General features: G+C 41.3%; 2 protein-coding genes across 7 annotated transcripts in view; one reads left to right on the forward strand and one right to left on the reverse strand.

The window, feature by feature from the left end:
• LOC140529956 (guanylate-binding protein 7-like) overlaps window positions 1-12,217 on the reverse strand; it is a 433,747-nt gene that overhangs the window by 274,763 nt on the left and 146,767 nt on the right. The gene's annotated exons all lie outside the window — the stretch shown is intronic.
• The window catches only part of LOC140529952 (guanylate-binding protein 3-like), a 36,837-nt gene continuing 27,082 nt past the window's right edge, over window positions 2,463-12,217 (forward strand). The window contains exons 1-2 of the mRNA XM_072649002.1: window positions 2,463-2,535; window positions 3,643-3,838. Coding sequence (XP_072505103.1) covers window positions 3,649-3,838 — 190 coding nt within the window. The 5' untranslated portion in view covers window positions 2,463-2,535; window positions 3,643-3,648. The remainder of the gene's footprint in view (window positions 2,536-3,642; window positions 3,839-12,217) is intronic.

Below are 12,217 nucleotides of genomic sequence, written 5' to 3' on the forward strand. Positions count from 1 at the left end.
GGAAGCTTGAGTTCTCCCTTTCCCTTTGATGGCTCAGGGCATTCGAGCTAGAAGGGGCCTGAACAGTCATGGAATCTAACTGTTTCATCTTACACATGACTCCTTGGTGGTACAATGGGTGGGATGCGACTTGATTTCAAATATGGTTTCAGATACTTACAGGCTGTAGCATGCTAAGAAAGTCACTGAACCTCTCTGTGTCTCAGTTTCCTCATCCATAAGATGGGGATGATAATAGCACCTACTTCACAGACTTGGTGTGAGGATCAAATGAGTAAAACTTTGAAAAGTTCCAAGTGCTATGTAAATGCTAGCTATTAATACTATGAACACTGAGGTGTAGAGATACACAGTGATTTGACCTAAATCACACAGAAGATGGAACTTAAACTGGCATCTTAACTCTAAAAATGTTCTGATGACCATGGAAAACAAATCCCTTGGCCCCTCTTCAGAGCAGACAAAATGTGTCCCTGTGCTTTGCTTCTTAAGATTTTTAAAAGTTTAAGTGGAATAGTTCCTGATTTCAGAACCCTCAATTATATTTTGAAGTAGAAATATTAATGTGTGATCAACAGAAAATATATTGGGTTTGTAGTCAGAGGGCCTGAGCTCAAATGTCTTTACTGCCTATGTGACCTTGGATAAATCACTTCACCTTCCCCAGCATCAGTTTCCTCCTCTGTAAAATAAGCAGGCTGAGCTAGACCATCTCTTGGGTCCCTTCCAGCTCTAAACCCCATTTCTTTTAGGTGAATATTAGACAGGGGTCCCAGAATCCCCTTTCTACTGTTATATAGAATGCGTTCAACATATTATTTTTCCTAGTCCTATAAAATGACCTTGCAAGTTGTGCCCTTACAATCTCCAAGCAAATTGAGCTCTTTTAACTAATAAATGAAGAAGTGTATACAGTTATACACTTCATGACAAGCCTGAATATGACTCTGTGATTTCTAACTCAGAGGTTCCCAAACTTGCTCAGTTCACAGAATCCTTAGTATTGGAGTGTTTTGTTTTTTTTTCATAACTGCCCAGGGACAGAAGAAATATCTAAGAGTCCTGTTTATTAAATACTGCAACAAGTATTTGTGTCCTGATAACTTAGTGGGCGCTTGAAAAATTAATGCATATAAATATGAAGGAAAGAATTTTTTATTTCATTCTTAAATAGTCACAATTACTAATGGGATGTACGTGCCTGTTGGCATCAACTTCTCAAACCTTGGAATCCCATTGTATTCTATTCCCACCCAACCACATTTCCTGTTCCAAGGTGATTTTTGCTCAGTGTTTGCTTTTTAACTCAATAACTGCCAAACCCCAACCTTTACCAAGACATAATGATGAAAACAAGAACTTACTATCTTGGTCAAAAGCACAAGTAAACAGATTCATCTCAAACATTCCAAAATGTTGATGAAAGGAAGGTTGCATGATCTAACGCTGAATCTGTGAGTTGTCTCTAAGCAATAGTTAACCTGGTGTCTGATAGCTGTTGAATAGTCTTGTGTTTCCCTTGTACATTAAAACATCACATGATGCCCTTGTGAATTCTCTGTGGATCCCTGTGGGCCTCAACATACAGTTTGAGAATTACATCCAATTAAGACTTCTGGGACCAACAAAAGAAAATCTAATCCCATTTCCTCATGATACCCCTACAGCTAAATGGAGACACATTTTATGTTTACTTTGGGCTTCTCTCATCCAGGTTAAAATATTCTTATAGTTGGCATCTGAATTACTGTTTAAGATTCACTAAGTTCTTTAGACAAAGTATCTCACTTAAGCCACACAACAACTCAGTGAATTAGGTACTTTATTATTGTGCCCATTGCACAGATGAGGAACCTGAGGTCCAGAGACATTAAGTCCATGGTCACCTGGCTGGGATGAGTGGCTGACAGTATGGGAACCCAGCTCCTCCTGACTCCTGGCCCAGCCCTATATCCAACTTACCACATCACCTCAACAAGTCCTATGTTAGAGTGTGGCATAGCTTGTCATTTATCCTTGTCTTCTCCTGATTCAGAATATCCAGGTGCTGGTTATTATGAATTCAAGAGAAATGAGGAAAGTCTCCTTGCATTCCTCCACATTATGTAATGAGAACTCTATCTCATGAAGTCAGGGTTGATTCAGAGGGCAGCCTGCCCTCCAGGTTTGGCATATTGAAGACTGCCTTGGTCTAAGCTCTATGATGTTCCCAGATGTAAAGATCCACAGGCTATCTATATCAGACCAGAAGCCCAGGGACAACATCCACACATCAGGCAGAAAGAATCCCTCTTGATCCTGTGAGGCAAGGAGGGTGACTATCCCATCTCCTGGCCTCATGTCCTGGCTCCAAGAAAGAATGGTAAAGTTCTTTATCGCTCAGCTACTTCTGTAACGATTGGGTTCAGCTGGGGCTCTGGGCCTGTAGTCTAACTAAAATATCTGAGAGCTCTCACCTGGAAGGACTGGAGGTGGCTAGAGTCTTAGTCTTTTCTGAGCAGTCACAGAAGAGCTGGTCTGGATTCCTGTCATGAGGTCAGAATTTGGGGTCCTTGTTCCCTATTGAGAAATTGGGTGACTTCCACAAATGCCTTTTTCTGGTCTGGACCTAAGGTTTCTCTGATGTAATAATCTCCTAGGGATAAGACTTCCTCTACCAATATAGGCCTACAACGGTTATTGATAGTCTTACAGAGATCCATGGATCATCGGCAGCTTATATGACTTACCTAGGATCACACAGCCAGGTTATATAAGAGAGAGTATGTAAACTATGTCTTCCTGACACCCAGATCAACTCTCTATCCACTCTGCCATAATGTCAACGATTAAAGACACTGCCATACCTCAGTCAAACTAAAGAATTCCTCAGTATCCACAAATTCAGAAGAAAAATATAGGAGTGAGTAAGTAAATATTGAGCAGTAATCAGAAACCTGACTGCAGTGGGAGAAGGGCATTATGGATAGAAATCACCCCAAAGTAGTTCAAGTAACATTAAGAAAGGACTAGCACTAGGCACTAATAAAAACCTATCTATCTCAAAGTATTTTACTCATGCAGTGTCCCATATTATCCCTCCCTTACACAAACTCATGGCCATCACCTTGGTGGACATGGACCAATATAATGAAAAGGGATGTGATTATTGCACCAGGTAGAAACTTGCAGAATGGGACTTTCAAAGATTGGGAATATTTTTCCTAGGTGGCAGCCCTAGGGATCAAGAATGAACTGACAGGACATCTGGTCAAGGCAGTTCAGCGGTACAGTGGATAGAGAGCTCAGACAGGTGTCAGAAAGACCTGTGTTTAAACCCCAGAAACTGCCTCAGTTTCCTCATCTGTAAGAATAGGGATAGTAATTGTACATAACTCCCAGACTTATCATGAGGTAATATTTGTAAAGTGATTTCTAACTCTTAAGACACTACGCAAAAGTAATTATTATCATTGGCATTACTATTATCAACATTGTTATCTGCCATTGCCAGTTCTATGTTCCTAAAAATAGAATTCCTCAAGCACAAAGCATCCTCTCTTCTACTGTTACTAATATCTGACCCACCTAGGCAATATCAGTGGAGGATTATGTGAATTCTGCATCTTGATTTCTGTCTAAGGGGCTCCTCTGCATTTTCAGGTGACCATGGCATCAGCAGTGCCCATGGAGGCCCCCATATGTCTGGTAGAAAACAGGAATGGCAAGCTGATGGTAAGCCAGCAGGCCCTACGGAGTCTCACTTCCATTAACAAGCCAGTGGTGGTGGTAGCTATAGTTGGCCTGTACCATACTAGAAAATCCTACCTGATAAACAAGCTGGCAGGACAGAACAAAGGTAAGTGGAATCCTGGCCTTCAGGAGTCTAAATTTGGGGGAAATTGTGCCACAGGGTTAGAGTTGCTACAAGGAATGTCTAAGACTTAATGAAGTTTTAAAAGTTGGCCTCTGGTTTACTGCTGCCTTCCAGTCAGTCAACAAGCATATATTAAGTGCCTACTACATGCTAGAAATGATGCTAAGTACTGAGGAGACAAAGAAAGGAAAATTCAATCCCTCCTCTCAAGGAGCTCACAGTCTACACTGGAGATAATCATTAGAGGAAAGGCACTAACACTAAGGGAGCCCAAAAAAGTTTCTCACTGAAGTTTAGCTGTTAATGGAAAGAAAGCAGAGAAGCCAAAAGGCAGAGATGAGGAGGGTGAGAATTCCAGGCAGGAGAGAGAGAGTCAAAGGAGTGTCCATCAAAGGCTTAGATCTTACACTGTAATACCTGTGACTTAAATTACCCCACATCAAATATCTTCATGACATGGAGACACAAATGCTATAACTTTAAAAAAGTTTGCATTTCCTTAAAAATGGAAAAGCGTCCTGCCCCTGGTTGCTGTCTCCTGTCTCCTTGTCTCCTAATGGCCATGTACCTTACCTACTGCTAACCTTTTATCTGCTCAGGATTATTATTGCCTCTACTCTATATTACATTGGTCAAAGAAACTGATTGTCAGTTACTCTTGTGATTAATCAGAGCAGCCAGATCCCAAGAGTGAAGCATTTTCTTCATATGGATTTTTCTCAAGTTGAAGAATTTACCATCAGTGCAGCAGCTCATGTTCATGCTGTGTTCATCTTCAGGGCAAGCATTTGACAAGATGTTTGGGAACATCATGCTAAAAAATGTGGGATCTAGCTCATAGCCTTGTTTCACTCCATCAGTGCCTGAGAAAACATGAGAGTATCTCTAGATAAATTATCTAGAACCTGGGCAAGCATGCCATCATGAAATTCCAGGGATGTACACACTGTTAATGAGGTTGACACATGCATTGCCAGAGCTAGTTCAATGATGGGAGAAAATACCTGTTCACCAAGAAAGTGACCTTCTATAGTCTTATTTTTTTCCCTTTTGGGGGCATTTTCCCAACAGTTTATTTGACTTTTGGGTCCTTTGTCAAGCATAGAGTACACTCTGGGGACCTGTAAGATCTCAATTCCTCCAAGGTGGCACAATCAAGGGAGAGGAGTTTACTCCTCAATGGCCTCCAGCTCAGCCAGGCCAGCACTCTTCCTTACTCCAGGAACGTGCTCAGGGCTGAGATTCAGATCAGTTGTTCAATTCCCCCAGGAGCTTTAGGTGGAGGATTCCCAGGGCCAGGCTGCCTGCTCAGGGCTGAGGTTCAAATCAACTACTCAATTCCCCCAGGGGCTTAAAGCTGAGGGCTCCAACAATGGACCCATGGCCACCGCCATTGTATTCACCACTGCCTGCTGTTGCTGCTGCCTCCCCCACCCAGAGCCTGGGGTAGGGGAGGACCCTGATTCCTTCTTGCTCTGGTTGAAAGAGCCCTTTCACTGACCTTGGAAGTGTGGTTTGAGGGATATGCAAACATCCGCTGCTGCTGGGGATTCCACTCCTGAGGCCTGCTCCAACCCAGCTCCTCCCAATGCCATGCAGCCAAGGCTGGGCTGTGTTCTGCTCTGCGTGCAGTCTGACCGACCTTTCCTGTCAGCCTTCTAGGTCACCCTGTGCTGGAAATCTCCTCCACTCCAAAGTTGAGGCTCAAATAATATGACATATTCAAACAGTTTATACATTTTAAAATGTAGTACAAAAATACTACAAAAAAAATACTACAAAGGACTAGAAACAAAGTAATCAGCTCTCAACTGATGAGTGACTAAACAAACTGTGACCTGCAAATGGTACTGTGCTGTAAAAAATGATGACAGTGGGAAGTACAGAGAAGCATGGGGAATTTCCTCAGTGGCCTCTTTTCACTTATGAATGCTCAGGCTTCTCATCCTCAGTAGTGCAGCAGGTATCCTTATACTACTACAGAGAGTTTTTTTCTTTTTTCTTTTCCTTCTTCTTTTCTTTTCAGGTTAGGTCTCTCTAGTTTGCCTAGGCTGGAAGTGAAGTGGCCATTCACAAACTTATTCCTGCTGTAGATCAGCCCAGAGCCTTTGACCTGACTCATTTGCCAATTCACTCCTCTTAGGGAGCTCTGGTCCCTACCCTTGGTTTCTCTAATAAAAGCCTCATTTCTAAGACACATAAGAAACTAATTCAAATTTATAAAAATAAGAGCCACTTTCCAATTGACAAATGATCAAAGAATATAAATAAAGTTCTTGAAGGATGAATCCCAAGCTGACCAAAACCAAAGGAAAAAATGTTCCAAGTCACTAATAATTAGAGAAATGCAAATCGAAGAAAATCTCAGGTTCTGCCTCACAAATATCAGATTGGCAAAGTTGATAAAAAAGCAAAATGACAAATGTTTGAGAGGCTACAGGAAAAGAGTCATATTAATAAAGGAACTGTGAGTAGGTCCAGCCATTCTGGAAAGCAATTTGGAATTATTCCCCAAAATGTTATTAAATTACATACCATTTGACCCAGCAATACCGCTGTTAGATCTATACCCCAAAGAAATCAAAGAAAGAGGAAAAGGATCCATATGTACAGAAATATTTGTAGTAACACTTATTGTAATGACAAGGAACTGGAGACTTAAGGGAGTGCCCATCAATTAGGGACACTTGGAGAATTTATGATCTATGAGTATAACAAAATACAAGTGTGATTTAAGAAATGATGGTTTCAGAAAAAGTCTTTTATCAAGTGATGCAGAGAGAAATAAAGGAAATCCGAAGCTCAGTTTATAAGAAGAAGACTATAAAAATGAAAACCTTTAAAAGACTTAAGAACTTTGATTAACACAATGATAAGCCATGATTCCAGAAGCAAATAATGAAGAATACTACCAACATCCTGTTATAGAGGTGACAGACATGATGGGATGCTTGGATGCATGTACTTGAACCCCAATTCTAAAACCACATTTCTCTTTAAAAATCATGTTTCTTTGTATCCTCAAAATACTATCCCAAGCAGTTTCTCCCTAGCCCATGGACACAGGCTGCCCTAGAAGCAAGTGTTATCTCCATTCCCGATACAGTAGCCAGCTGCACATATGGAACTTATTAATCCAAACCATCTGTGTACTGGCTGAATTGCCTGTGTACTGGGTCATAACAACATTTACTACTCAGACTATTCATATATATCCTAGACTTAGACATATGTATATTTCCTTACATTTATCTTGTCTGTTAAGATCTTGATGACAGCAGCCTGGTATTCCTGAGACAGTCCTGACTGTTAATTGACTTAATGATGTTTCAGGCCTAAAACCACAAATCCATGTAGACCCCCTTTGGGCTATTTTCTGATGAACTTTGGGTAAAATACCTATGCAGTTGATACCAAAAATGCATATTCTTTTAAGAACTAACCACACTCCTTAACTACTCCCTAATCCCACCCTGAATCACCTGGTTAGCATGTTTGGCACATGCTTTACTATGGACTATCCTTTATAAACTTTACCTGTACCCCTCTAAGTTTGCAGGTTTCTTAAGAACTCTTGCCCACTGAAAAGCATAATGAATCTTTACCAACTTGACCTCCAGAATGCTTGAGTCCATGAATTCTTCTCCGGATGGCCCATGCAGGGACCTCTAGCCTTGGAGTTCCTGGAGTCCTATCTGTCCAGCCCTCATCAGAACAAATATGCATAATGAAACACACATTTTGGGACATAAGCAATATGAAAATTTCTTTTGCTTCATGGTACATTTTTTCCTTTTTGGCAGTTGGTGGAAAGGAAAGGGAAAGAAAATAAATTCTTGTCAACTGAAAAGAAGGGGTTAAAATTAAGTTTGTGAGCCAAATAATGCAGTCACACAAACACAGTCACTGCCTTCTCTTAAAGATTGGATTGTGGATTTGAAGAGGTGGAGACTGTTTACTCCCAAATGTTTGGGTGTTTATTATGATAAGGGCAGCAAAGTCCTAAACAGAGAGGTAAGAGGCTGTTATCATAGACCAAGGGAAAAGCACAAGTAATGGGAGAGTGATCTTGTGATGGGTACGCAATGCCTCAGTACTTGGAAATGTATACTGTGCCTGAAGAGGCAGCAGGTGGTCAAAGATAGAGCTATATAGCTGCTTCAAAGTTTGTAAAGCACTTACCACATGTTATCTCATTGGATTCTCAAAACAGCTCTGGGAAGTAGGAAATGTTGTCCCCATTTTACAGATGAAGAAGTTGAGGCAGAAAGTGGTGATGTGTCTTTCAAAAGTGTCTGAAAGAGGATGTGACATCGAGTTTTCCTGGACTTGAAAAACAAGGTTTCATTCTTAGCTTTTCTTCTTCCCCTCAGGGTGTTATGGAGGAAAAAAGCACAGCTTCCCTCCTTGCTGACCCCTCTACCTCAGCTGTTCCCTAGAAGACTCTTCTTAAAGTATACCAAGAGAATAGAATCATAGAGTTGAGCGGGAATACAAAGGTCATCTGGTCCTAACTCACAACTCAAAAATAGTTCCCTCTTTAAAATAACCCAGAATCATAGAATTTTAGAATTCAAAGGAATGTCAGCAGTGTCTAGTCCTCTCTGCATCTGAAGAGAAATCCCTATGCAACCTAACCAAGAAATCTGGCTTCTCAGCCCAGAGGGCAAGAACTAGGAACAATGAGTAGAAGCACGAGGGAAAAAGATTATTTCTTACACGGAAAGACTCTCACAGTTATAGCCATCTTTAAGCAAAAAAAGACTAACTCTAAAAGTGAAAGGTTGAAGGCATTACAATAAGTATTTATATAGGCCCAGGCACCATGTGACACACTTTACAATCATTATCTCTTTTGATCCTCAACACTACCCCTGGAGGTAGGAGTTATTATTATGCCATTTTACAGTGGAAGAAACTAAGGCACACATAGATTAACTGACTTACCCAGGGGTACACAACAAGTAAGTACCTGAGGATCTGAACTCAGGTCTTCCCGACTCAAGGCACAACCAGGGACTTCTATCAAGAACCATGCAAAAAGCACAGAGTTGGCTTCAGCAGCCCTCTGCCACTATAAAGCTCAGAAAAAAGGAAATTGGAGTAGATGTAGAATAACTAAAGTATTTTATGAAACAGAGGATTTCACCTGCAATGAGTGAAGTTTTTCAATAAATATTTTGATAAACAGATTTCAATGCAGTTAGTTTCCTTTCTAATCCTATCTATTTTATTTTATGCCTTTCCACATATTATACTGAGAAGGGATTCCAAGGTTTCACCTGACTCCCTCACTGACAGCATCCAAAATATTAGAAGAAAAGAGTGAAGAATTTCTGCTATAAAGAGACAGAGAAAAAAATTAATACGGAGTAATTAAATATGAATCCATAAGAGAGGAACACTACACAAGATAGAAAACCTCAAAAAATAGCATAGATCTTAAATATTGGGATACTGCCCAACCCCTCACACAATCTATCCCACAAGTAGTGTGTAGGTAGCACAAGCAGTCTTGAAGGTATAACTTCCAGACCTGGCTATGGCTATTCTTATCTGGATCCCTCATGGCAGGAACATACCATAAATCTGATACTAGCTATGAACCAAAACCTGATGCTATCAGATGTGATCCTTCTAACAATCAATTTTGTGGAAATACCTTTTTCCCTTCTTTTTCAAGGCTTATTCAAAAAGGGTAGCCTCACCCTCCCAGAACATGGCCAGCTGCATCTCCTCATCTGGATTTTAGTGTCCCCTCAGCCATTCTGATGTGGTCCCTCCACTGCCAGCCACTACTAACTAGCACTCCAGTTCCATCTAGACCATTTTATAAATTGACTTGAGAAAGGGACATTCATATCAAAGATCAGGCAGAAACTGAAATGCAAGTATTTCCCATGCACCCCCAATATTTCAGGGTCACAATCACCCTTCTACCACCTTCATCTTTGAAGAATGTGCTGACACTTCACATTCTTTCTCCATAGCACTGGGCCTACCAAGTTCATGCCCCAATATGGCATGGCTACAATGTGAGCCCTGTCTCAGCTACTGCTGGGCTGTGTCCTGATGACCACTCCTCACTCCAAGGGCTCTCAGAACTGCACAAGCTGGCACCAAAGCCCACAGGGGACTATATATGCCTAGATATCCTGGTGGTTCAGTATCCTGCCCTTTTGAAATTCATAACATCATAAGATACAATCTCTTATACTTGAGCCAAAAGCAAAGAACCATGGCCTACATTCATGGGTCACGTGCTGATCTTCACTGGGACAGCCCTGAGGCTTTCTCCTGATAGCATTATTTCTCTCCTGCAGAAAGAAACCCCATCTCCACCACACACCCAAATAGAACCTGTTCTGGTAGATTACTTCTTTGCCTTCTGAGGGCTCCCCAGAGCCTTCCTTCTCTCAGCAGACAGGGGAACTGGGAATGGCTGAGATTATCTTGAATCCAGGGAAGGAGGAAACAAGGAAGGGATGACCACACAAGAGGTGCCCTCCAGATCTGTAGCCCATTTGGTCAGGGCCAGTGTGGGATTTTGTCTTCTTTGACTCTATATGTTTGTTATGCAAGGTTTGTTTTTCTTTTTTTTTCCCCATGGGAGGGTAGAAAAGAAGAAAGGAAATAAGCATTTATTAAAGGCCTACTATGTGCCATGCACTGTGCTAAGTACTTTACAAATATTATTTCATTTAGTCCTCACTACAATCTTGGGAGGTAGATGTTACTTTTGCACTCCAAGCAACGAAGTGTATCAAGCGAGGTTTGATCTCTGGCCTTCCTGACTTTCCCTGGCCCAGAGCATTTTCTACTTTATCTACTGTGCCTCCTAGCAGTCTAAAGTGATAGGAGGAGAAAACAGAATTTTGTTCACTAAGAAAATTACAATCTTAAGACAAAGGAAAAAAAGAGTTGTAGCCCAGTTTGTGTCAAGCTCTTATCCAGCTATCTCTTCTCCATCTCCCTCCAGGTCCTCCATTCAGAGTGTGTTACCCTGCATTTCCTGTAAAGCAGAAGAGGGCCAGGCATTTTAGAGAGAAGGGCAGGACATCGCACCTGATTGGTGTGTCAAGGAAAGAAGCTGGAAATTTCCATCAGGGAAGATTCTAGATACAGTGAGTTTCCAGAGTATGGACAGGGCAAGGGTGCCATTCATTCATTCGTTAAACCTACGTTTATTAAATACCTATTATGGCACTACTACTACCATGCATAGTGCTGAGAGACAAAAGCAACAGTCTCTGTCCTCAAGGAACCAGGCAGGAAGTAAGAGCATGTCTAAAGCAGAGGGAACCTAGAGAGAGACTTACATTTGATCCTAGAAGCAATAAAGAGCCTTTGGAGTATTTTGAGCAGTCCTGTGATATGACCTGATTTGAACTTAAGAAGATGAGTCTTCCTGACTCCAAGCCAACACTCTGTCCAATGTGCCACATAGCTGTCCTTGGTCTAGTATTTATGACATTAAAATAAATGCCAATAGACAAAAGGTTTTGATATTTTAACACTTCTTTAATGCCCACCATCAGGGACATAGGTCATCTCCTTGAAGAATTTATTCTCTGAGGCTCTGGGTTCTCTGTTTATCCTGGGAAGTACAAAGGACATATTGACTGTTTTTGAGGTTGGCATTAGAAAAGACTTTTGTTGAAGCTCTCACATCTGGTGAATAACTAGGCATTTGCTACGTCTCTCAAACATTACACCCATACATACATTCAGTTTCCTATTCTAGGGTTAGGGAGTTAGGAATAGGAAGATCTGGTTTTGGTTTCGATTTCTCTTGTCACTCCCACCCTTTCCTTCCCACTATAAATAACAGAAGCACTTTGACAGTCAACAAAGAGAGGCGACAAAAAGGAAGATCATATAAAGGTAGAACTGAGAGAAAGAGTAAACTTGTGAGAGCATTCATGAATGATTTAGCTTGAAGCCTCGTGAAACAGGTAAGAGTTTCTTTTGTCTTCCTTGCATCTTTTCCCTGAAGCTTGAAAGTATGTCTCAGAATTAAAACCCAGTAAGAGGCAAAGTCACTAGGCTGATTTGCCATTTCCTTCTCCAGTGGATCATCTATTGTCAGCCAGTGCTCACCACTAGCACAAGACAGTGATCCAGAAGGCAAAGAGTAGATTGAGCTCATTCCTCAGGAGCTGTCCATGCTGAATCCTAAAAAAGTAAGTAGGGACAGCACAAAGAGGAGCAAAACTACTTGTTCACTAAGTGCTTAGAGAAAGTATCTCATTTAACCCATACAACAACCCAGTGAAGTAGGCACTTTGCTATCGTGCCCCTTGCACAGATGAGGAACCTGAGGTGCAGAGACATTAAGTCCATGGTCACCCAGCTAGGATG

The sequence above is a fragment of the Notamacropus eugenii genome, chromosome 2 (assembly GCF_028372415.1).
Source record: "Notamacropus eugenii isolate mMacEug1 chromosome 2, mMacEug1.pri_v2, whole genome shotgun sequence".
Lineage (NCBI taxonomy): Eukaryota > Metazoa > Chordata > Mammalia > Diprotodontia > Macropodidae > Notamacropus > Notamacropus eugenii.